This window comes from Podarcis vaucheri, assembly GCF_965113315.1.
Source record: "Podarcis vaucheri genome assembly, chromosome: 9".
In the NCBI taxonomy this organism is placed as follows: domain Eukaryota; kingdom Metazoa; phylum Chordata; class Lepidosauria; order Squamata; family Lacertidae; genus Podarcis; species Podarcis vaucheri.
In genome coordinates, this window is record NC_138767.1 from 4,008,431 (window position 1) to 4,034,785 (window position 26,355).

Genomic DNA, 26,355 nt, shown 5'->3' on the forward strand with positions numbered 1-26,355 from the left:
GAGCGCATTGCAGTAGTCCAAGCGGGAGATAACCAGAGCATGCACCACTCTGGTGAGACTGCGGGCAGGCAGGGTCTCATCCTGCGTACCAGATGGAGCTGGTAAACGGCTGCCCTGGACACAGAATTGACCTGTGCCTCCATGGACAGCTGTGAGTCCAAAATGACCCCAGGCTGCGCACCTGCCAGTGTGCAAATTGGCAGCTGGCCTTCCACCTTATTTCTTTTTGCAGATACTGTAATGTGCAGCCAAGCAGCTGAAAGGCATCAAGGGGCAAATCTGGCTGTGACAAATTGCATCAGAGATGCTCGGCGGGGCGGGACAGGGGCAGATGTCACCCTATACTCTTGGATGGTACCCTCTCGTTGATGGAATGACCCCGATGGTTGTCTAGCCTGTTTTTCTACCTTCTGAGGACCAGGAAATTGCTGTTTTGCTGGGAGTCTAGATGTCTCCTCCTCCTCCTTGGCAAACCCCTAATCTCTCTTCCCCTTTAGGTTGTGGTGTCGACGACAGTCAATGTGGACGGCCATGTCCTTGCGGTGTCTGATAACATGTTTGTGCACAACAACTCCAAGCATGGGAGGCGAGCAAGAAGGCTGGACCCCTCTGAAGGTCTGTGTTGCAGCAGCGCAGTGGCAAACTCAGGCGTCAGATCTTATCGTAGCCAGACCTTATCACAGATTCTAGGTTTACGAAAGAATATCGCAGTTGTACATCGATGTGTTGCAAGAATCACTGCTCATCTCCATATATTATTTTCTGTGGCGCCTTGTACGCCGCCTTCCGGCAAGCTGGTGCCTAACATATCACTCTGCTTTTCAGAGTGGGGCCGAGAGGGGGGTCTTGTCGTCTGGGCAGCCCAGGTCCCCCATGCATGCTGCCCAGACTTCTGCAGTACCCTTTGGTACTGCTAATGCAGTGGTTTGACTCCACCCCCGGAGGCACACTCTATTGACTCTCGAGACAGATGGATGACGACAGCAATTATTTTATTTTAAAGTTTTGTTGGAAGCCGCCCAGAGTGGCTGGGGAAACCTGGCCAGATGGGCGGGGTATTAATAATAATAATAATAATAATAATAATAATAATAATAATAATAATTATTATTACAGTCATACCTCAGGTTGAAGTAGCTTCAGGTTAAGGATTTCCGGGTTGCACTCCACGGCGACCTGGAAGTAATGGAGCGTGTTACTTTCGGGTATCGCCACTTGCACATGCGCAGTCGCTCAAAACGACGTCACGCGCATGTGCGGAAGTGGCGAATCATGACACGTGCATGTGCAGACGCAGGTTGTGTTCGCTTCAGGATGCAAACGGGGCTCCAGAACGGATCCCGTTCGCATCCAGAGGTACCACTGTATTATTATTATTATTATTATTATTATTATTATTATTATTATTATTATTTTCTGTGCACTAATGTGGGCAAATGATTTGGGGTTGGACTAGATGGTCCTTAGCGTGCCTTCCAACGATTCTATGAAGAAGGACCACCTTTCTCTTGGGGCTGTCATAGCATATGGTTCTCTATAATCCTCATCGGCTCGGAAGCCTGGAATCAGAGAACTGTAGAGTTGGAAGGGACCCCCGAAGGCCATCTAGTCCAACCCCCTTCATTGCCTATTTTTCCTTCCCTCCGAAATGCACTGCCATCCCCTTTGCCCTCCTCTGCGCCCCACATCACTGCCCACTTTCCCTTCTTATGGTGATCTGCACCTCTCTTCTTCCGCTCACCCCAGTTGCTGACTCTCTGCCTTGTCTCTCCCCCCTCCCTTCCTGAAGCTGCCACCCCCTGCATCAAAGCCATCAGCCCCAGCGAAGGCTGGACGACGGGCGGCGCCACCGTCATCGTCATCGGGGACAACTTCTTTGATGGGCTGCAGGTGGTCTTTGGCACCATGTTGGTGTGGAGCGAGGTGAGTCTCCAGGGGCACGCTGGGGACTTCTTTTTTTAATTTGTTTAATCATCTTTTCAATACAAACATCAACCGCAAAAGACACATACAACAAAAACCATAATAACACAATTTGACAATTCAGATTTGAATGCACTGATATACCTACAACTACACCTTTTTTAACACTATTTCCCCACCTCTCTCTCCTCCCCCTACTTCCCACAACTGTCCGCCTTATCGCTTAAATATTCGTTCCAGATTTCTTCATATTTATCCATTCTTATTTTGCGTCGACATGCAATTTGTTCATATGTAGCTAATCTGTCCATAATCCATGTGCTCAATGGAATCTTTTTGCGGCTCTTCCAATTCATCGAAACAAGTTTATTTGCTTCTAATATAGCACGGCACATCCATTATTATTTTTTGACCCCTTGAAATCACCCACGTTTCCGGAATATAATTTAGAATTAAATTCAGTTCCCCTAAGTAACGATTTCTTTTTATGTGCACACTGAGGACTTGAAACTTGGTTTGCCAATCGTTCCCCCCTAAAAAACCAGAGATTTGCGAGCAGCCTTTCCAAACTGCAGCTCCCAGGGTGCTTTGCAGGGAGCCATGACAGTTCAAGCTGGCAGCAAAACAATGGAGGTTGCAACATAGAGAGGCCTCTGCGTCTGGTTGCCCAGCTGTGGTTGGCAACTTAACTGATGAAAAGGAAGGGTGTTCTAGTCTGGTGCCAGATCCCACAGGGGAAAGAAGCATGCTGATGTATCCAGAGCCAGACCACTGTGTGACCCGCCAGGAACCAGTATTGTCTTTTCGGACTGGCAGCTGTAGTTCTCCAGGGTTGCAAGCAGGGATCTCTGGGGACTTGAACCCAAGGCAGATGCTCTTCTGCTCAGCTACAGGCCTGCCGCCTTGTGGATAGCTCTTAAAGGGCCAGCCTTCTGGCCTGGAGATAGAATCATAGAATCGTTGGAAGGACCCAAGGATCATCTAGTCCAACCCACTGCAATGGTCATCTCCTCCTCCTCCTTTCCATAGTCTCCTGCCCGCCCTGACCTGCTGGATAGGCAAGGTCCTATTGGGGACATTGGGTTCCTCGGGGAAAGGTGCGCATGAGGGTCCCAATTCTGGCCTGATAGTGCTCTGGGAGGTGTTTCTGGGGTCCATGGAATTCAGGCTCAGTGGCCTCTGGCTCCCCAACGGCAGCCCCAGAGCTCCGTAAAAGTTCAGGAAGGGGTGGTGAAAACAGCACAAGATATCATGGGCTGACGCGTGAATCCGCGGGATGAAATAGCAGAAGAACGTTGCATTAGGAGAGTGAGGAAAATTCTCAGGGATGACTCACACCCTGGCCGGCACTTTCTTATCTCCTGCCCTTGGCGTACAGCTTTCAGGTCATGTGGCCAGGTCATGTGGCCAGCAGGACTAAGCCGCTTCTGGCGAAACCAGAGGAGTGCACAGAAACACCATTTATTTTCCCGCCAGAGTGGTACCTATTTATCTACTTGCACTTTGACATGCTTTCGAACTGCTAGGTGGGCAGGAGCAGGGACCGAGCAATGGGAGCTCACCCCGTCGCGGGGATTCGAACCACCAACCTTCTGATCGGCAAGTCCTAGGCTCTGTGGTTTAACCCACAGCGCCACCCACATCCCACCCAGGATTAGTTGCACCAACAGGGTAAAGAACAGCTTCTATCCGTGGGCTGTTAGGCTGCTGAATGAAAAGATAACAACAGGGCAACTGACTTTCGGGTTTGGTGGGTGTGCGTCAGTAAACGAGGGGAATTAAGACTAAGAGAGCTGGGTTGGGGGTGCTCGTGTAATCTCACTGTATACAAATTGTACAAGTGAAAATAATTCCTTCCAGTAGCACCTTAAAGACCAACTAAGTTAGTTCTTGGTATGTGCTTTCGTGTGCATGCACACTTCTTCAGATACACACTTTTCGTGTGCATGCACATGAAAGCTCATACCAAGAACTAACTTAGTTGGTCTTTAAGGTGCTACTGGAAGGAATTTTTTTATTTTGACTATGACAGACCAACACGGCTACCTAGCTGTAAGTGAAAATAATGTATTGCAATTTCAATGATCTGTGAGAACAGGATGCTGGTCTCAATTTGCCATTGGCTCTTGTTCTGCTTTTATATGTCTGCCCACCTCTCTTAACAGCTCATCACGCCACACGCAATCCGTGTGCAGACTCCGCCAAGGCACATTCCCGGAGTGGTGGAAGTGACCCTCTCCTACAAATCGAAGCAGTTCTGCAAAGGAGCACCAGGACGCTTTGTTTACACTGGTGAGAGTTGGGGCGGTCTTCTTTTGTGGGGAGGTGGTGCCAGGGGCATCGGGTATTGACTTTTCAGACAGCTCACGGTCCTACGTGGCCTTTGGAACTCCTGGCTTTGCTGTGAAATGATGGCACTCATCTGATCTCCCTGAATTTGCAGCCAGTGGTCAGTGCAACTTCGGGAGAGACCAAAGAAAATCTGTCTTTGCGTGGTTGAACTATGGAACTCTCTGCCACAGGAGGCAGTGATGGGCACTCACCCTGGGGGCTTTAAAAGAGGATTAGACAAATTCATGGAGGAGGAGAGGGCTGGGGTTGACTACTAGCCGCTATGGCTATGGTCTGCGATGCTTCTGAATACCAGTTTCTGGAAACCGCAGGAAGGTCGAGTGGCCCTTGTGTTCGAATCCTGCTTGTGGGTTCTCAGAAGAGGCACCTGGCTGGTCGCTGTGAGAGCAGGATGCTGGGCTAACAGCCCATTGTTCTGATACAGCAGGCTCTTTTTAGCAAACAGATTGAGGTTGAATCCTGACAAGACAGAAGTATTGGTTTTGGGGGACAGAGGGCAAACAGGTGTGGAGGACTCCCTGGTCCTGAATGGGGTAACTGTGCCCCTGAAGGACCAGGTGCGCAGCCTGCGAATCATTCTGGACTCACAGCTGTCCATGGAGATGCAGGTCAATTCTGTGTCCAGGGCAGCTGTCTCCCAGCTCCATCTGGCACGCAGGATGAGACCCTACCTGCCCGCGGACTGTCTTGCCAGAGTGGTGCATGCTCTGGTTATCTCCCGCTTGGACTACTGCAACGCGCTCTACGTGGGGCTACCTTTGAAGGTGACCCGGAAACTACAATTAGAATGCGGCAGCTAGACTGGTGACTGGGAGCGGCCGCTGAGACCATATCACACCGGTCTTGAAAGACCTACATTCGCTCCCAGTACGTTACCGAGCACAATTCAAAGTGTTGGTGCTGACCTTGAAAGCCCTAAATGGCCTCGGTCCAGTAGACCTGAAGGAGCGTCTCCACCCCCATCATTCAGCCCGGACACTGAGGTCCAGAGCCAAGGGCCATCTAGCGGTTCCCTCGCTGAGAGAAGCCAAGTTACAGGGAACCAGGCAGAGGGCCTTCTCGGTAGTGGCGCCCTCCCTGTGGAACGCCGTCCCACCAGATGTCAAAGAGAACAACAACTACCAGACTTTTAGAAGACATCTGAAGGCAGCCCTGTTTAGGGAAGATTAATGTTTAATAGGTTATTATATTTTAATATTCTGTTGGAAGCCGCCCAGAGTGGCTGGGGAAACCCAGCCAGATGTGTGGGGTATAAATAATAAATTATTATTATTATTATTTCATTATACTGGTGCCCCAATGGTGGGGCCAAGCATATGAAGTACCCCCCACCTGTGGGACAATGGGAGCACGTGCTCTGGCCTGCCCTTCACGCATCTGAGCCCATGTGTGGAATTCAGAACGGGAGAGCTGTCAAGACCCCGTCTCGGCCCGTCTTCCCCTGTCCCCAAAAGCACAACCCAGTGACCGCATCTCTGTGTGTGTGTCGTCCTACCCCTCGTTGCATGGGTAATCCCGTGTGCTCTGGCCTGTGAAAGGCCTTCCAGGGGTGGGGGTGGGGGCGGGGGGAACAGGGAGAAAATCAATACCAATTACTCCTGCACGAACGCTGCCCAGAACTGGAATTGCAGCATATGTTTACGCTAAATCAGGCAATCTATCTTCATCTTGGTTCAGTAATGAAGCGCGCCAATCTCGGAGGGAGGAGGTTTAAAGGGGGAGGGGGAGTATGTGCCTTCTGGGTGATAGACAGGTTATTGGAGGGGGGTGGAATCCCTAACTCTCTGTGCCTCGGAGATTGGGGGGGGGCGAAAGAGGAGGAGAGCAGAAAGGGGGGAGAAGAGATCATTTATGATTATTCATATCAATGTTGTTATTTGTTCAATTTCTTTGCCTCTCTTTCTCCGAGGATCACAGGGCTGGTTGCAATATAAAAACACATAGATACATGCCAGAGATACAAATTCAAATTCCACCACCACATACAGAGAGAGAGAGATTAAAAGGCCATAGATGGTTTAATTAGTCAAAGGCCTGGGGAATAAAGGGATGTTTTTGCCTGGCTCCTGAAGGTGAGGACCAGTGATGGCTATTTCTGTGCCTCCAAGGTGGAAGGCAGCAATTCTTCTGGATCCCAGAGGGCTCCTGTGTTCGAATCCTTCCTCTCGGGTGTCCCACAAGCCACCGTGAGAGGCTGAACCAGGTGGCCCCTTGGCCTGTCCCAGCAACGTTCTCCTTATGTTCTTGTGGGCAGAGTCTTGCTGTTCTTTAGCACTGGTATTGTCCCCGAAGGCATCTCGTATGAGGGCAGGTTGAAGGTGTGCTTTTGGAACTTTTGCCGCAGGCTATTCCTACACTATCGGGACACGGGTGGTGCTGTGGGTTAAATCACAGAGCCTAGGACTTGCTGAGCAGAAGGTTGGCGGTTCGAATCCCCGCAACGGGGTGAGCTCCCGTTGCTCGGTCCCTGCTCCTGCCAACCTAGCAGTTCGAAAGCACGTCAAAAGTGCAAGTAGATAAATAGGTACCGCTCTGGCGGGAAGGTAAACGGCATTTCCGTGCGCTGCTCTGGTTCGCCAGAAGTGGCTTAGTCCTGCTGGCCACATGACCCGGAAGCTGTACGCCGGCTCCCTCTGCCAATAAAGCGAGATGAACGCCGCAACCCCAGAGTCGGCCACGACTGGACCTAATGGTCAGGGGTCCCTTTACCTTTATTCCTACATTGGAGGGGGTTAGAATCATAGAATCGTAGATTTGGAAGGGGTCCCAAGGGTCATCTAGTCCAACCCCCTGCCATGCCCCAAACGGAAACCCACAAGAGTTCTCTCCCCTCCTGCGATTTCCAGCAACTGGTATTCAGAGGCCCTGCTCCCTCCACCATTTCAACTCTCTTCCTCTCCTTGAATTCTTTCTGTTCCAGCTGGTCATTACAGGAACTACGTAACTAAGAACTAGCGCCCGTTTGCCATTTTTCCTCCTCCCTCCTCCTCCCTTTTCCTTTTGTGTGGTGTCATTTAGACTACAAGGAAGCCTCTTTTTTCTGTTAAAGGGTGAAGATGCTTTAAATAAAATGAATGTGAAGAAGTACCTGTTTTGAGAGGGAAAGGGAAGAGGGAGGTTTTTTTCTCCCCTTCTTGTGACACTGGGGCTTGGTGGACAGCATATGGGGCTGAAAGCCAGGAGGTTAAGCACAGACCAAAAGAACGATTCCTTTGCCTAGCGTGTAGTTAAGATATGGAACTCCCACCCACAGGAGGAAGGGATGACTTTAAAATAGGTTTAGAATATGTCTGGAGGTAACACTGTCTAGAGGAAAGCCCTCTGTGAACGGGATTTGGTATCCGAAGAATGCACAAATTTACGGGAGTAGCCACACCGTTCTGGCCGCTCTGTCTCTCAACAACGACCCCAATTCACTGGATTCTAACCTGCTCACTCTTTCCGCCTGCAGCCTTGAATGAGCCAACCATTGACTACGGCTTCCTGCGCTTGCAGAAGGTGATTCCGCGACATCCCGGAGACCCTGAACGTTTGCCCAAGGTAGGGAATCTCACAAGGCATTTGGATGTATAGTCATACCTCGGGTTACAGCCACTTCAGGTTGCGTTTTTTTGGGTTGCGGACTGCCGAAACCCGGAAGTACCAGAACGGGTTACGTCCGGGTTTCGGCGGTCACGCATGCGCGGAAGCGCCGAATCGCAACCCACGATGTTCGGAGGCTAGGGGAGTTCGTGGAGAGAAGGTCTGCCGAGGGCTCCAAGCCAAAAGGGAGCCTCTGTGTGCCACCAAGAACCAGGTCCCGACACAAATAATATAATAATAATTTATTATTTATACCCCGCCCATCTGGCTGTGCTTCCCCAGCCACTCTGGGCAGCTTCCAAGCGAGTGTTAAAAACAATGCAGCATTAAATATTTAAAATTTCCCTAAACAGGGCTGCCTTCAGATGTCTTTTAAAGATAAGATAGCTACTTATTTCCGTGACATCTGGTGGGAGGGCGTTCCACAGGGCGGGCACCACCACTGAGAAGGCCCTCTGCCTGGTTCCCTGTAACTTGGCTTCTCATAGTGAGGGAACCGCCAGAAGGCCCTCGGAGCTGGACCTCAGTGTCCGGACTGAATGATGGGGGTGGAGACGCTCCTTCAGGTATACAGGACCGAGGCCGTTTAGGGCTTTAAAGGCCAGCACCAACACTTTGAATTGTGCTTGGAAACGTACTGGGAGCCAATGCAGATCTCATAGGACCGGTGTTATGTGGTCCCGGCGGCCACTCCTAGTCACCAGAGAAGAGGGTGGTGGTCTGCTCCCTGACGCTCTGCTTCCCTGTCCTCTCTCGGAAGCAGAGTGCTGGGCCGTGTGGGTCTCGGCTTCCTACAGCCCAGCCAATTCTGGGGACCACGCATTTCCCCCACCTTCTGGCACCGGAGCAATGAGAGACCCACATCATCAGACTGGGAGTGCATCAGTAGCGTGCGTAAGTGAGCCCCGCGCACCTCCCCGACACAACCGGCACGCAGACCCCTCGATTAGTCTTGCGCTTGCTGGAGACAGGTTGCTCCTTTGTTCCACGCGCTCCGGCTGTCCTCGCCAAAGCGTGGCTAATGCCTCTGGGCAGAGAACAGCTGGCGGTGAGAGGGAGGGCCTTCGGGTGGAGAGTGACAGCGAGAACCGGCCTCCAAATTGGAGCCATTCATCATGGGCTGACAGGGACGCTGCAATCGCTGCTGCGGCCGCGTTCCTGCGCGCAGGCCTCCCTTTGGTGCCGGAGCGCATGGCGCAGCGCTGCTTCCGTGGCCTTGGCACGCTGGGGAACTGGATTCCGTGTACGGGGATGTTGGAATTGCTCTGCAGCTTGGGACCAGTAGTCCATCTTCTCCAACATCCTCCACTTAAGAATTGAGGTGTTTGTGAGTGCTTCTAAGCCAGGCGTGTAAGTACATAAGAAGGCATCCTTTTCTCACAGTTGCCAACCCAGGCCACAAGCCGGATTCGAACTCAAATGCACTCCCCCCCCCCCCCGTGGTTTCCAGCAACTGGTGTTCAGAAGTGGAGGAAAAGCGTAGCTATCCTGGCTGGTTGGCCATCGATAGTCCTCTCCTCCAGGAATTTGTCCAGACCTTTTTAAAAGCCGTCACTCCTGTGGCAAGGAGTTCCGTAGTTTAATAATAATAATATATTTTATTTATACCCTGCCCTCCCCAGCCAAGACCGGGCTCAGGGCGGCTAACACCAGGTATAAAAACAATTGATTAAAATACAGCTTAAAAGCAATATTAAAATACAACATTAAAATGCAGCCTCATTTCAGTAGAAACTCAAATCAAAAACTTTGGGGGGATGAAAACGTCAAGTCTTCACCAAGGCCAACTATCCAGACTGGTCCTACGTGGGCCAGAAAAAAGCCAGGGAAGTCCCCAAATAGGAGTTCCATCACAGAATGAGAAAGGAAAAAGGAAAGAGGGGAAGGGGATCAAGTTGATTCCAAGCCAAAGGCCAGGTGGAACGAGTCTGTCTTAGGAAAGAAATCAGATCCTGCAGGGCCCTGGTCTCATGAGGCAGAGCGTTCCACCAGGCCGGTTGAAAAGGCCCTAGCTCTGGTTGAGGCTAATCTGATTTCCTTAGGGCCCGGGACCTCTAGGGTGTTACTATTTATGGACCTTAAGGTCCTCCGCGGGGCATACCGGGATAGGCGGTCCCGTAGGTACAAGGGTCCTCTCTTGTCCTAACATTACAAGAGAGAGGAAGAAATATTTTTCTCCATCCACTCTGCCCATGCTAAGCATAATTTTGTGCACTTCCGTCATGCCACCTGTTACTCGCCTATACTCTAAACTATGTAGTGACCACATGCTCAACCTTTGCTAAGCTGGTGCACTCCTGATATTTTTTAGACTACAATGCCCATCAGCCTCAGACAGCACGGCTGTAGTCCAAAACATCTGAGCAAACACCAGCTTTGCAAAGTCTGCCCTAGTTGTTTCATTCAGAGACCTATATGTTAGAGAGAATGAATTCAGCTGTGAAATTATGTTTGTAAAACAAAAAAAATGCATTGTGAATCAGTAGATCAGCTTAAGATATCAGGTATGGCTAGATCACCCATCAGGTGAGATTTAAGCAGGTGCCTTAATGCCAGTTCTGCAGGTGTCAACCCAATGTTCATTGCGATTAAGCACATTTCATTGGAAGGAATTCAATAAGTTAATTAGGGGGTGGGTGCAAATAAATTGCTTCTTTTGCTGGTCCAGAAAGTGATTGTCAGGCCCATCAACAGGCAAAGGGGAAGCGAGACTACAAAATATTCACATGGCACAAAGTTACAATTTTATATTGTAAGCTGCCCTAGGATCCTCGAATGAAGGGCAGTATAGAAATGTAATAAAATAATAACAGTAATAAATAAACTGTGGAACTCCCTGCCTCAGGTGGTAGAAATGACGTCCAACTAGGATCGCTTTACAGATTGGACAAATTCGTGGAGGAGGCTTTCAAAGGCTACTAGCCACAATGCTTCCTTTTTAAAAAATAAGTTCTGTTCAGGTTTTTAGAGAAAAATACAAAGCTTAATATCTTTCCCCCTTTTAAAAATCAAACCAAGACTTTTATCTAGCTACAATAGAAACTCAAAAAGGGGGAAGAGAGAGAGAGAGAGAGAGAGAGAAGAAGAAGAAGAAGTTAAAAGAGAAAGTTAGAAAACTAAGATTCAGAAAGAACTTCCGATTCTTCATCTGTTTGCTATATAAAAGCAATATTCACTTCATCCAGAGGCAGTGATGCTTCTGGATGCCGACTGCTGGAAACCACAAGAGGAGAGAGGATCTTGTGTTCGAATCCTGCTTGCAGGTTCCACACAAGCATCTGGTTCGCCCCTGGGAGAAGCTGATGCTGGAACTGCTGGACCATAGGCCTGATCCAGAAAAACCTCTTCTTATGTTCTTACGCTGCAGTTTGGGGGTTACGCACTTCCTTTTCCTGCAACGGGTCCCAGGTTCGATGCCCAATATCTCCACTTCGGGCTGGGAAGGAGCAGGACGTGGGCGTCACGGCAAGCAGCCACGGATAGCTGTTAAACCCAGGAAATCCTGGCCTCCGTCAGGGAAATTCCTTTTTTTTTATAAGATTTTTATTAAGATTTTTACATTACAAAAAAGGGATAAAACAAACAAAAAAAGAAAAAAGAAAAAATACAGCCATTATTTTTCGTTTACTTGTTTCTTGGACCCCCTCATACCTCTCTTTTTTGTATTCCAATTCAGTTTATTAGCTCAGCAATTTGTTTCCCTCTTTATCCTACCCAAATCTTTATTCTTAAATTTTTATGATCTTGAAATTTTACTTCTATAAACCCATTTTTTCATATTCTTTTGACCCATTACAGCTAGAAACCTCTTAATTTTAATCCAACATTATTCTAAAGTTCGTTAATTTTACATTGTCTCTGTAGATAATCTTTAAATTTCTTCCAATCTTCTTCCACTGACTCTTCCCCCTGATCTTGGATCCTGCCAGTCATTTCCGCTAATTCCATATAGTCCATCACCTTCATCTGCCATTCTTCCAGAGTGGGTAGATCTTGTGTCTTCCAATATTTTGCGATAAGTATTCTTGCTGCTGTTGTGGCATACATAAAGAAAGTTCTGTCCTTCTTTAACACCGATTGGTCAACTATGCCCAGAAGAAAGGCCTCTGGTTTCTTCAAAAGGGTATATTTAAATACCTTTTTCAGTTCATTATATATCGTCTCCCAGAAAGCCTTAATCCTTGGGCACGTCCACCAAAGGTGAAAGAATGTGCCTTCGTTTTCTTTACATTTCCAGCATTTATTATCGGGCAAATGATAAATTTCCATCAGGGAAATTCCAGTCCGAACGGGCAAAAGCAGCCTGGCCTGCTCCTGTGCTTTTAAGCACAGCTCGAACTGCAGAAATTAGCAGGACAGGCTTTCTTTAAATACTTCCACCTGCAGAGATGCAGTGGGTGGCTTAAAAAGTTGACAGCCCTCCCGTCTCCCGTAAGTTTGGACGCATCGCTGAAGCACGCAGGGCCTTGCAGAGAGGTTCCCTAGATGCCGGCGTGAGCCTTAACAGAGGAGCCTCGACCCCCGGGAGAGGTTTATTAATTGTGACAGTGAATCTCTGTATCCACTGATTTCTCTCTCCCTTCGCAAAGACTTCAAGGCGGTGGCTAGTCTGGCCCAGCCATTCATCATAGTTAAGCTACCTGTCGTATCCGGGCTATGATGAAACAGACCCTTCTTCCTTTCTCAGCATCGCGGCCCCCCACCTTGCCCTTCGCCCCATGCATCATGCAGAACTGACAACAGGTATACATGCTAATTGTGTTTGTGTGTGTGTGCGTTTGTGTGTGTGCAAGCTTAACTGTATCCTGGCTGCAGGAATGCAGGCTGGAAGAGGATACAGCAGCGGTTTTAGAGAATTCAATGGGCTCTACCTGTGGCTACCCTTCAAGATGAATCAGAAACTAACTACAACTAAGCTAGAATGTAGGTGCCAAACTGGAGACTGGGAGTGGCCGGCGAGACCATATAACACCAGTCCTAAAGTTCTACACTGGCTCCCAGTACGTTTCTGAGCACAGTTCAGAGTATTGTTGCTAACCTTTAAAGCTCTGAATGGCCTTGGCTCTGTAAACCTGAAGCGGCGTCTCCACACCCATCATTCAGCCCGGACTCTGAGGTCCAGCTCCGAAGGTTTTCTGGCGATTCCCTCACTGCGAGAAGTGAGGTTAAGGGAACCAGGCAGAGGGCCTTCTCGGTGGCGGCACCCGCCCTGTGGAACACCCTCCCATCAGTTGTCAAGGAGATGAATAATTACCGTATTTTTTGTTCTATAAGACCCACTTTTTCCCTCCTAAAAAGTAAGGGGAAATGTGTGTGCGTCTTATGGAGCGAATGCAGGCTGCACAGCTATCCCAGAAGCCAGAAAAACAAGAGGGATTGCTGCTTTCACTGCACAGCGATCCCTCTTGCTGTTCTGGCTTCTGAGATTCAGAATATATTTTTTCTTGTTTTCCTCCTCCAAAAACTAGGTGCGTCTTGTGGTCTGGTGCGTCTTATAGAGTGAAAAATATGGTATATATCTTTTAGAAGACATCTAAAGGCAGCCCCATACAGGGAAGCTTTTAATGGTCGAATGTTTTATTATGTTTTTACTATTTTGTTGGGAGCCACCCAGAGTGGCTGGAGAAACCCAGTCCAATGGGCAGCATATAAATAACAAAATTATTACTAGTATTATTATTATTATTATTATTATTAGTTGGAAGAGGCAGGCTGGCCAAACAGGTTTGACAGGTTGTTAAAAAAATAAAATCCTGCAACACCTGTCTGACCAGAGTTGACAGTGTGTCAGTAGTGATGTGTATATTTGTGTGTTTATGTCAGGCACGAGGAAGCTCAGACTCAGAGCCAAATCCAGAATTATAGAATCATAGAACGGGAAGGGACCCTGAGGATCATTTAGTCCAACCCCCTGCAACGCAGGAAGACGTAGCTGTCCCATACAGGGATCGAACTTACAACCTTGGTGTTATCAGCACCACAGTCTAGTCGACTGAGCTATCCAGCTGATCTAGTTTCAGTTGAGCCCTGTTCATGGATTCAGCTGGTAAAAGGTCTCATGGTGATCATCCCTCCATTTTTAACATTCTATAACTCCACCAGATTGCAGAAGTCTTTTTGGCTTTGGGGGGGCTGCATGACTTTGAGGGGCCACCTAGCTGCTGTCGTCCTCCTGCCGCCGCCCCCCCCCCCATTTGATGATTTGGTCCAGAAATAACTGGGTGTTTTATATCCCCTTAACGGGAGCTAAATGTGTGCAAAGCGGCCTGCAGTCTCTCCCCCCAGCTCCCCCCCCCACCAGCCCCAAGCTCCCCCCCCCCTCCGCTCCATTACCGTATTGATCGGGGAGATATTGCAGAAGACAGAAGAGCAAGAACTTCTGATTGCTGGCACTTAGCTTGACAGCAATCCAATAGCCTTGAGATCCTGATGTACAGTCTAGAGCCGTCATCATTGGTAGTGGGCTGGGGGGGGGCTGGGAGGGGAGAGGAAGGCCAGGGGGGCAGGTTAAGGAGCACAGCAAGGACCTCTCCCTGAGACGCAACTGAAATCAGTGGCTCGAAAAGACAGCCGCTTCCTTCCAGGTTCTTAGGACTGCAACCAATTAAATACTGCAATTAAATATTTTTGTGCTGCTGTTTCACAAAGAGTTTTCCAAACTGTGTGTCACGACACATTAGTGTGTTGGCTGCAGCCTGCAGAGGTGTCGCACGAACACTCCTTGCAATCATTCCGGGACTAGAAAGGGGGTAATTTAACCCCCGCTTTGCTAGCAAAACTGAATTTTACTGTGTCGTGAAATTATGCATGTCTAAAAAGTGTGTGACCAACATTACAAGATTAATAATAATAAATTTTATTTATATCCCGCCCTCCCCAGCCGAAGCCAGGCTCAGAGCGGCTAACATCAAATGTATAATACATTAACATAAAATCAGACAGTCAATTAAAATGCATCCTCGAATCAGATCAGGATCAGAATAAAATCCAGAATAAAATTAGAAATCTTAGAAGCTTGCTGGGTGGTGTACAAGGCATAGAGCCTACAGTTATCATGGTTGTATTTCTTCCTATAGACATAGAAGCATAAGGCTAGCATCACGCAGCTCCCACTGAAGGATTTATAGTGCCTTCTCACAGTCTTGGGTTTGCACAGACAGGGCAGGGGACGGGAACCCCAAGTTTGAAAGAGCTGTCAGAGGAAGTGGGGAGGACTGCAAAGGGAGGGGTTTGGTGAGCAGCACAAGCGGGGGTAGCCACCCCTAGTTTAAAATAGTTAAATATTTATTGGTTTGCTGCATAAGTCGCCTTGAGAGCTTTGGGTAATACAGTACGGCCACATTTCATGGCCGTTTAGCTTGAGCAATCTCAGCCTTGCGTTGTGTAAGGCTGGCCGGTTGAAATGGTGCAAATTAAATGCATGCAAAGTTTTCTCGGCTCGAAAAGAGCTTTTAAGCTCTCTGGCTTGCTCTGCTGGGCAAGGTCCTCTGGGAGCACCAGTTCTGGAAGCCTGGGGGTGGCCCTGCGAGATATCGTGGGAACTCGAACAGACCCACGAGATCTTGCGAGAGCATCGCCAAGGCAGCACACTGAGCAGGTCTAGAAAGCTTTTAAGCTTTCGGCCTTGTTTGCCGGGCAAGTCCTGCTCAGCATACCAGCTCTGGGAGGGCAAGGATTTTCGCATGGGGGTGGTGGTTCAAGTATATGCATTTTTGCATATCTGTGGAAGCCTTGGAACAGAACTCCAGCCTAAGATGCAGTCGTACTGCAAAGTTATAAGAAGGCTTTCAAGGGATCTATTCAAAACCACCATCAAACCATAGGTCATTTCTCTGTCCAGAGATGCATTCTGTGATTTGTTGCCGGTTTTGGTGTCATCCAAGAAAGAGAGAGAGGGGGGGGGGGAGAGAGAGATTAACAAGGAGCAATGTCTTGAATCATCATAGAATTGTAACATTGGAAAGGAGCCCAATGGTCTTCCTACACTCGAGTAGGACCCTGGCAGAGACACATGCCCAACTGGCATGTTCTCTCCCTCCTGGCCGATCATTCAGGAGCTTCAAAAGCTTTCTTCAGCCCGAACATCGCAGAGACTGATGCCAACAGACATCGGCACATTTAGGGATCCGCAGAGTCTTCGCAGCTTGCGTAACAGAACCTCAGCAACTCAGCATTTTGGCTAATCTACTTTATTTACATATAAACACACACGGCACACTGCAACATGGCTCCCTCTCTCTCTAGCATCAGACAGCAAAGAGAAAGAACAAAGGACAATAGTCCCACTTCCCGGAACACAGGAACGCAAACATCCTTTCTCCGTCACTTCCCACTCTGTGGAGTCAAAACATACACCGTCATGTGGTAGACAAAAATCCCATGACTGCAATCACGGAGCAGGAATTCTAACAGGCCAACCCACTGCAGTGCAGGAATTATTTGCCCAACGAAGAGCAATCTGCTTGTCGTGCTGGCAAACACCAGACCTGTAATCTTCTTTTTTTTTTACCTGCACAGTCTCCCAATGTAAACTTTTTATCTGTTAGTGGTTGGGGTCTCCCCCCCCCCCCGGTGTCAAATTTTGCAAATCCTAAAAGATACGGCTTTCACTCTGTAGAAATGCAAAGAGTTTGTGTGGGTACGTGCATGTGTTTTCTCTGTCTGGTGTGATCCAGAGTGGCTGCAGGAGAAGCGACTGAGACGGGCCTGAGTGTCCACAGCTCTGTGTCAGAATTCCAGATATGCCCACAAGATCCCAAAAGCTGGTGATCCCTGCAATGGAATATGCAAATACATTTTTGCATGCAGCTGGCCTGCTCAGAGCTGTCATGCGGGGAATGTTTAAGGAGCTACCAAGAAATAAGTTGCTAGATTTTTGCGTGTGTGTGTTTGTTTGTGTGTTTGCCTGCTGAAGATACAGACTATTGTATGGATGGTTGTTGCCTTCTAGTGGAAATCCGCGGAGACGTGAAGTGCCCTGTGATCCCAGCCACAGGTCACTCGAGAAGAGCATTATGTGGTTGCAATGTTCAAAGAGGCACAGGGAGGCAGAGCCAGTGCAAGGACTAAATGTGTTTTCTCTTCTTCTTTTAACATTTTTTAATTAGGTTTTCACATTTTTATACACTTTGTTGTTGTTGTCGGTTAGTCGTGTCTGACTCTTCGTGACCCCCTGGACCAGAGCACGCCAGGCACTCCTGTCTTCCACTGCCTCCCGCAGCTTGGTCAAACTCATGTTCATAGTTTCGAGAACACTGTCCAACCATCTCGTCCTCTGTTTTCCCATTCTCCTTGTGCCCTCCATCTTTCCCAGCATCAGGGTCTTTTCCAGGGAATCTTCTCATGAAAGTGGCCACAGTATTGGAGCCTCAGCTTCAGGATCTGTCCTTCCAGTGAGCACTCAGGGCTGATTTCCTTCAGAATGGAGAGGTTTGATCTTCTTGCAGTCCATGGGACTCTCAAGAGTCTCCTCCAGCACCAGAATTCAAAATTTATACACTATATCTCTAACCAATTCAAACATTATATTACAAGGTTCTCTGAATCTTCAAACTTCCTCTCCTCCCTCCTGTGGGTTCTTATATTGAAAGTTTAAGTTTTCTGCATCTTTTACTTAATCCAACTATTGTTTACCCTCAGTTATCATAATCAATTTCACATTACAAATGTCATTACAACGCTACCAATGATTTTAACTGTTTACAGTGGTTTTTTAAGGAAACTAGGAATTTACTCCAGTCTCTAACAAATACTTGACCCTCTTGGTTTCTCATCTTCCCCATCAGTTTCGCCATTTCCACATATTCGTCTGCCATTCTTCCTTCATTGGTAATTCTTCTTCTTTCCATTTTTGGGCCAGTAACATTCTTGTGGTTACCGTTGCATACATAAAAAATCTTCTGTCTTCTCTTGGTAGTTCTCCACCTATTAAACCTAATAGAAAGGTTTCTGGTTTCCTAAGAAATGTATTTTAAAACATTTTCTTTAATTCATTATAAATCATTTCCCAGAAGTCTTTTGCCTTAAAAACATGCCCACCACATATGATAAAATGTACCTTCTCCCGCTTTACATTTCCGACATAAATTTGATTTAGTTTTATTCATTTTTGCAATCTTTTGTGTTTTCTCATGTGAGGCTTTGCTTTGAACCAATTCCCAAATTATGAACCCTCAGAGCTCACAAACATTTTCAGCAACGCCAAAAAAAATAATAAATGCCTTCCCAATACTGTCAGTTTTTGGGCACTGATAGTGAAAACGCCAGAGGCTAGCATTGTTGGGCATTGGGCAAGGCCCATGTTTTATGTGTACGTACACCTGTACAGGGGACGCGGGTGGCGCTGTGGGCTAAAGCCTCAGCGCCTAGGGCTTGCCGATCGAAAGGTCGGCGGTTCGAATCCCCGCGGCGGGGTGCGCTCCCGCTGCTCGGTCCCAGCGCCTGCCCACCTAGCAGTTCGAAAGCACCCCCGGGGGCAAGTAGATAAATAGGTACCGCTTACCAGCGGGAAGGTAAACGGCGTTCCGTGTGCGGCTCTGGCTCGCCAGAGCAGCGTTGTCACGCTGGCCACGTGACCCGGAAGTGTCTGCGGACAGCGCTGGCCCCCGGCCAATAGATGTGAGATGGGCGCACAAACCCCAGAGTCTGTCAAGACTGGCCCGTTCGGGCAGGGGTACCTTTACCTTTACCTTTACACCTGTATCAGGCTGATTGTAAATAGCACATTTGCTTGAAATGATAATAATGAACGAATGAATAATCATCGAAAGGTATAACTCTTGCAGGGTGGTTGCATTAAGGTTTCCCTTCCAAGAGGGACTGCCGTCAGCCTCTCCTTTGTTTCCCTCCCCACAGGAAGTGCTACTCAAGAGAGCGGCTGACCTGGTGGAAGCGTTATATGGGATGCCGCACAACAACCAGGTAGGCCTCAGACTCCTCTTGGGGTATACCTGAAGGAGCGTCTCCACCCCCATCATTCAGCCCAGACACTGAGATCCAGCTCCAAGGGCCTTCTGGTGGTTCCCTCCTTGTGAGAAGTGAACCAGGCAGAGGGCCTTCTCAGTGGTGGCACCCGCCCTGTGGAACGCCCGCCCTTCAGATGTCAAAGCAATAAACAACTATTTTACTTTTAAAAGACCCCTGAAGGCGGCCCTGTTTAGGGAAGTTTTTAATGTCTGACGCTGTATTGGTTTTGATATTTGGTTGGAAGCCGCCCAGAGTGGCTGGGGAGACCCAGTCAGATGGGCGGGGTATAAATAATAAATTATTATATTATTATTATTATCAAGCCAGACTTGTCGGAAGGGGCTGTGCAACTCAGGACTCATAAATAAAGAAAAAGTATTTTATATTCGTTGTAACACGGGGACACCAGATGGTGCTGTGGAGTCCCGTCTTTTGCCAACGTGATTTCCCATTATGAAGTTTACAACGCGTTTTCCTGGGGGGGAAATTGCCATCTCTAGATCCAGCCACAAAATCCTCTCCCGTCACCACACACACACACACACACACACACGTTGTTGCCTCCTTTCCTAACCCAAAGGTGTGTGGTTTTCCCTTGTTGTGTTGATCCCTTGTGGAAGTCAGGGTTCTCCCACCTCCCTAGGGCGTCTAGACAAGCAAGACCCCCTCCTATATCTGTGGGTCCTGAGTGTTGCCTTTTACATTTTCCCACAATGCCCCAGGGTGCCCAGTGTGTCGTCACTCTGGTGCATTGTGGGACTTCTTCAAGGGCAGCCTTAGGCGGAGTCAAGCCAATGGTCAAGCCAATGGTCCATTCAGCTCAGTCGTGGAATCAGAGAAAGGTAGAATTGGAAGGGATCCTGAGGGTCATCTGTTCCAACCCCCTGCAATGAAGGAATCTCAACTGAAGCACCAACTCTTTCTGCACTTTGGGCAGGAAGGACCAACTGCACCAATATAAAATGGGAGACACCTGGCTTGCCCGTAGTACATGTGAAAAGGATCTGGGTGTCTTGGTGGACCTCAAGCTGAACACGAGTCAACAGTGTGATGCAGCAGCAAAAAAAGCTCATGCTATTCTAGGCTGCATCCACAGAAGTTTAGTGTAGGGTTACCAGACGTCCCCGGTTTCCGGGGACAGTCCCTGGATTTGCAAATCTGTCCCTATGGGGACTTCCAGCGAGGAAAAATGGTGGGCGCCACGGCAGCAGGCGGCGAGCAGCTCCTGAAGCCAGCCAGAGCCAGCTGAACTACCAGCTACACTGCGGCTCGGGAGTCACGGGCGAGTGGCGCGCCGCTGCCCAGTTTTTAAAAAAACTCTGCGCATTTATGTTTCACAGGGTGCGAAAGAAGGGCTTTGGACCTTGCCTGGCAGAGAAACCGCGTGCCTTGCACCCCTCCTGGGCAACGGCCGGCCGCCCGTGACTCCCGAGCCTCCCCCGATCTGTCAAAACAAAGTGGGAAGGGGGCAGGAGATCAGGGGAGGCTCGGGAGTCACGGGCGAGTGGCGCGCCGTTGCCCAGTTTTTAAAAAACTCTGTGCATTTATGTTTCACAGGGTGCGAAAGAAGGGCTTTGCACCTTGCCTGGCAGAGAAACCGCGTACCTTGCGCCCCTCCTGGGCAACGGCCGGCCGCCCGTGACTCCCGAGCCTCCCCCGATCTGTCAAAACAAAGTGGGAAGGGGGCAGGAGATCAGGGGAGGCTCGGGAGTCACGGGCAAGGGGCGCGCCGTTGCCCAGTTTTTGAAAAACTCTGCGCATTTATGTTTCACAGGGTGCGAAAGAAGGGCTTTGCACCTAGCCTGGCAGAGAAACCGCGTGCCTTGCGCCCCTCCTGGGCAACGGCCGGCCGGCCGCAACTCCTGACCCTCCCCTGATCTGTCAAAACAAAGTGGGAAGGGGGCAGGAGATCAGGGGAGGCTCGGGAGTCACGGGCGAGTGGCGCGCCGTTGCCCAGTTTTTAAAAAACTCTGCGCATTTATGTTTCACAGGGTGCAAAAGAAGGGCTTTGCACCTTTATACAATAAGCATGTGTGCTTGGGCCCAGGGTCTTTTGCCTCACCATCCCCACTACTGATTCCCTGTTGCTACTCAGCTTCAAAAAAAAAAAAAAAAAGAGGGGGTCCCCGGATTCATTGGAAAAAATCTGGTAACCATAGTCTAGTGTCCTGATCAAGGCTGGAGGAAGCATCTTTTTCTACCTGTCCTAGTGACATGAGCTCACTCAGCTGCCTTGAGCAAGCCACTGCTCACTCCTCTTCAATATCCCTGTGCGTAGAATAGCCTGCTTCATAGGATTGTTGTAAGGACAGCTGAAATAGTGCCCAGCAAGCCATGAGTCTTTTAATCACGGGGTCGTGGGTTCGAGGCTCACTTTAATAATAATTATTATTATTTATGCCCCGCCCTTCCCAGTTCAGAAAACCGCGCTCAGGGTGGCTAACAACAAATTTAAAACACTTAACTGATGCAACAGAAAACAGCATAAAATGTGAATAACAATAAATTCAGAATTCAAAAATCAATTTAGGGAGGGAAATCCATCCAATAAACATTAGATGATCACCAGGGCTAGCTGGCTAAATGAGTCCTGTTTGGGCCAGCGAGGAGACCAGGGGAGAATTAGCCGTGGGATCCCAGAGTGGGTTATCTTCATTAAAAGGGGAGGGGGAGGGAAGGAAGGGGAATAAAAGATCAGGCACGATTCCTGCAGTGCGTGGGGTTGGACTAGATGACGTTCGGGGTCCAACTCACGGAACCAAAGAATTCTAGAGTTGGAGGGGACCCCAAGGGGCATCTAGACCAACTCCGTGCACTGCAGGAAAAAGCATCCATGACTCTATAATTCTAGGATTCTGTAAGCCCTCGAGGCACCCAAAAGTGCTACATATAAATGCGAACCCTTTACGACTTGCACATCTCGATCCCGTTCCATATGGGGGTCCCTGGCCCAGCCCTCAGCCGCCAGTGAGGTCCCCACACACCCCTCCCCTCCCAGGTGCATCTACCACCTTTGCGGTGGTAGTTTCCTTCCTTGCGATACTTGAGAGTTGTGTTTCCGGGACCCCACCCCTCTCCTTGTCCCTGCTGGAAACCATTTTCTTTTTAACAACTGTACTTTTCTCTCTAATTGCCGTAACCCGCCCTGGGACCTGCGGTGCAGGGTGGGAGAGGAATCAAAATATTGTTGACGGTGCAGAAGGAGCAGCACATGTTTGTCTCTTGCGCAGGTCGGTGGATTTGGCGGGGGATGTTTTTTCAGAGCGGCGTTCCAGGGACCCCGGTCATCCGGCCCATTTTTACGTCCCTCTCTCGGTCCCGCTGCCAGTAATTGCTTCCATGTCCCGGACCTTGTTTGCTACCTCTCCCCCCCCACACACACACACATCCAACCTTGCATCCAGCTAGCTGGGCCCCATACGAGGGCCTGGTTCTCCAGCCCCACATCTGTTCGTCATTAGGAATTCCAGGGCCGTTAAGTCACGGGCTCAAGGCGGCCCCATCCTTCCCGCACCCCCGTAACTGGGCCCAGCCGGTGCTTTCATGGCTCAGTAGCGGTTAGCACCACCTGCACGGATATTGCTTTGGGCTTGTGGAGGCGTGGGGTCAGGCCATCGGCTGGGAGGCGTTCGACTCTGCGATGGGGCCTTGTTTTCCTCCTCCAAGTCCCTCATCGCTCTTCCCTTCCCAGGGCATAAATCTTTCCCTGCTCACAAACAAAATGGCGGGCCTCAGCTCTCAGCCAGCTCTCCCAGGGGAAACCCGGGCCAGGCTACATGTTACTCTCGGAACAGGAACAAAGAAGAAGGGGATCCAATCCTGAAGGATGCTGAACCTCTCTCAGAAGCAGGCAGGGAAACCTGGGTGTGTCAGCCAGAAGGAGAAGGAGGATGAGGGCGAAACTAGAATGAAGATGGCGGTCTCTCCTTCCCTTTTTAAGCAGTGGTTGGGTGGCCATCTGCCAGGGATTCTTGAGTCGTGATTACTGCATTGATTCTTGGGGTCATTCTGCCTTGGTCAGACCTCACCTCAAGTCCTGTGTCCAGTTCTGGGCAGCACAGCTTAAAGAAGATATTGACTAGCTTGCAGGTCTACAGAGGAGGACGGCCAAGATGGTCAAGGGTCTGGAAACCAAGCCTTAGGAAGAAGGCTTGAGGGAGTTGTGGGTGTTTAGCCTGGAGAAGAAGGGATTGGTATGTGACATGGGGGCTTCATAGATCTTAAGGGCTGTCCCAAGAAAGATGGACAAGCTTTTTTCCCAAACCAATGCATTCCATGACAAGAAATAAGAATTTTCTGACAGTTAGGGCTGATAGACAGTGGAAAGGTATCCCACAGGAAGTTATGGGCTGTCTTTGCTTGGAGGTTTTTAAGTAGAGGTGAGGGGGGCTTCTGTCAGTTATTCTTTTGTTGACAATCCTGCATTGTAGGGGGTTGGTCTAGATGACCCTTGGGGTCCCTTCCAACTCTACAATTCTATGAGCTTTGGGGGTCCCTTCCAACTCTATGATTCTCTGAAAATCAGTTGCCTCTGGCACCACCTACTGTTGGGCTCCCAGCTTTCTGCCGTACCTGCTCCCAATGGGCGGCAGCGTTCAAACCAAGTGAAACTGAAACCATGACAGTGATGATGATGTCAAGTTTGTGGTCAACCAAGACTCCTAGATCCTTTTCACATGTACTTGAGAGCAGTACATGTGAAAAGGATCTAGGAGTCTTGGTTGACCACAAACTTGACATGAGCCAACAGTGTGACGCGGCAGCTAAAAAAGCCAATGCAATTCTGGGCTGCATCAATAGGAGTATAGCATCTAGATCAAGGGAAGTAATAGTGCCACTGTATTCTGCTCTGGTCAGACCACACCTGGAGTACTGTGTCCAGTTCTGGGCACCACAATTCAAGAAGGACACTGACAAACTGGAACGTGTCCAGAGGAGGGCAACCAAAATGGTCAAAGGCCTGGAAACAATGCCTTATGAGGAACGGCTAAGGGAGCTGGGCATGTTTAGCCTGGAGAAGAGGAGGTTAAGGGGTGATATGATAGCCATGTTCAAATATATAAAAGGATGTCACATAGAGGAGGGAGAAAGGTTGTTTTCTGCTGCTCCGGAGAAGCGGACACGGAGCAATGGATCCAAACTACAAGAAAGAAGATTCCACCTAAACATTAGGAAGAACTTCCTGACAGTAAGAGCTGTTCGACAGTGGAATTTGCTGCCAAGGAGTGTGGTGGAGTCTCCTACTTTGGAGGTCTTTAAGCAGAGGCTTGACAACCATATGTCAGGAGTGCTCTGATGGTGTTTCCTGCTTGGCAGGGGGTTGGACTCGATGGCCCTTGTGGTCTCTTCCAACTCTATGATTCTATGATTCTATGATTCTATGATTCTAGAGACCGAGCAACAGGAGCTCACCCCGTCACGAGGATTTGAACCGCCGACCTCCTAGGCTCTGTGGTTTAACCCACAGCGCCACCCACATCCCGATGATGTTCATACATGGACTTATTTGCAATATTAATTAATGGAATTATTCCATCAGTCGGATTGCGGATGTCTGCGTTCTCTCTCCCAGGACATAATTCTGAAGCGAGCGGCGGATATTGCCGAGGCTTTGTACAGCGTCCCGCGCAACCCCAACCAGTTGACCTCGCTGACCGGGAACCATGCCCACTCGGGCATGATGAATGTCAACTCCTTTGGGAGCCAGCTGGCCGTCAACATCAGCGAATCCACCCAGGGCTCGGAGCAAGGTAGGCAGCGTCTGGGTGTCTTCTCTGTGGCTCTCGCGTGACCATTCCTGGGAGCCAGCATCAGAGGCCGTCCTTTGAGGACCTTCCACAAGACATGTCTCAGAGAGGGTGGCGACAAAGGGGTGGCCTTGGCATGTTTTACTATGTTTTTAGACATGCTGGCAGCCACCCGGAGTGGCCAGGGCAACCCAGTCAGATGGGCAGGGTACAAATAAAAAATGATGATGATGATGATTGTCTGTTTTGCAAGCAGAAGGTCCCAGGTTCAATCCCTGCCACTTCCAGGTAGTTGTTGTTGTTGTTGTTGTTGTTGTTGTTGTTGTTGTTATTATTATTGGCTACCACCCACAGTCACCCTAGCAAGACTGCCATTATCACCTCTTCAGCACCAGGTTATGACACTCCCAGGCTTTTGATGGGGTGTGATGGGATCATTATCTATATCTATATATCTATATCTATATCTATTTATATCTATATCTATATCTATATCTATATCTATATCTATATCTATATCTATATCTAACTGCCTTATTCTAATAATCATTCCTGATTATTAGAGAGCCAGTGTGGTGTAGTGGTTGAGAGCGGTAGTCTTGTAATCTGGGGAACCGGGTTCGCGTCTCCGCTCTTCCACATGCAGCTGCTGGGTGACCTTGGGCCAGTCACACTTCTCTGAAGTCTCTCAGCCCCACACACCTCACAGAGTGTTTGTTGTGGGGAGGAAGGGAAAGGAGAATGTGAGCCGCTTTGAGACTCCTTAAAGGGAGTGAAAGGCGGGATATCAAATCCAAACTCTTCTTCTTCTTCTTCTATTTCATCTCTTTATAGTGGTGGTGTGTTTCTTATTTTATGGAACTTGTTGCAACCCCCCCCCCCAAAAAAAAAAAAACCCAGATGTGTAGAACTCATCTCGTCCAACCACCTGCTATGCAGGAATCCCTGGCAGATGCCCTCTCCAAGCTCTGTTGGTTTCCTTGTTGCATACCTGAATCTAACATTGTGAGTCAAGGAAGGAAGGAAGGAGAGGAAGGGAAAGAGGGGGAGAAAAGGAAGGGAGGGAGGGAGGGAGAGAGAGGAGAGAAAGATAGAAGGAAGGAAGGAGAAAGAGGAAGGGAGAAAAAGAGAGGAGAGGAGAGGAGAGGAGAGGAGAGGAAGGAAGGAAGGAAGGAAGGAAGGAAGGAAGGAAGGAAGGAAGGAGAGGGAAAGAAAGAAAGAAAGAAAGAAAGAAAGAAAGAAAGAAAGAAAGAAAGAAAGAAAGAGGGGGCGAGAAGGAAGGAAGGAGAGGAAAGAAGGAGAGGAAGGGAGAGAAAGAGAGAGGGGAGAGAAAGATAGATAGGAAGGAATGAAGGGGGAGAGAGGAAAGAAAGATAGAAGGAAGGAAGGCGAGGGAGGAAGGAGAGGAAGGGAGAAAAAGGGAGAGAGGAGAGAAAGATAGATAGGAAGGAAGGAAGGAAGGAAGGAAGGAAGGAAGGAAGGAAGGAAGGAAGGCAAGACATCTTAAGATACTTGATAAACTGAGCAACTATCTAACTTCCTGCCCTGCCTCCCAGGGTACACACGCAACACGAGCAGTGTCTCGCCGCGAGGCTATGTCCCCAGCTCCACCCCGCAGCAGAGCAACTACAACACCATCACGTCCAGCATGAACGGCTATGCGGGGACTGCCATGACCAGCCTGGGGGTTCCGGGGTCCCCCAGCTTCCTCAACGGCTCCACGGCCAACTCCCCCTACGCCAGTAAGTGTCTGTCGCCTTTGCGGAAGGGCGGGTTCCCTTTCCTG

General features: G+C 49.1%; 1 protein-coding gene across 3 annotated transcripts in view; it reads left to right on the plus strand.

Moving 5' to 3' along the window:
• The window catches only part of LOC309539947 (transcription factor COE1-like), a 105,613-nt gene that overhangs the window by 70,179 nt on the left and 9,079 nt on the right, over positions 1-26,355 (plus strand). For 2 of the 3 annotated variants that reach the window (XM_082236428.1, XM_082236429.1), the window contains exons 9-15: positions 498-615; positions 1,790-1,923; positions 4,089-4,215; positions 7,727-7,815; positions 18,712-18,777; positions 24,395-24,572; positions 26,126-26,311. In XM_082236428.1, the coding sequence (XP_082092554.1) occupies positions 498-615; positions 1,790-1,923; positions 4,089-4,215; positions 7,727-7,815; positions 18,712-18,777; positions 24,395-24,572; positions 26,126-26,311 (898 nt within the window). The remainder of the gene's footprint in view (positions 1-497; positions 616-1,789; positions 1,924-4,088; positions 4,216-7,726; positions 7,816-18,711; positions 18,778-24,394; positions 24,573-26,125; positions 26,312-26,355) is intronic. The other variant, XM_082236430.1, reaches the window with a different exon arrangement.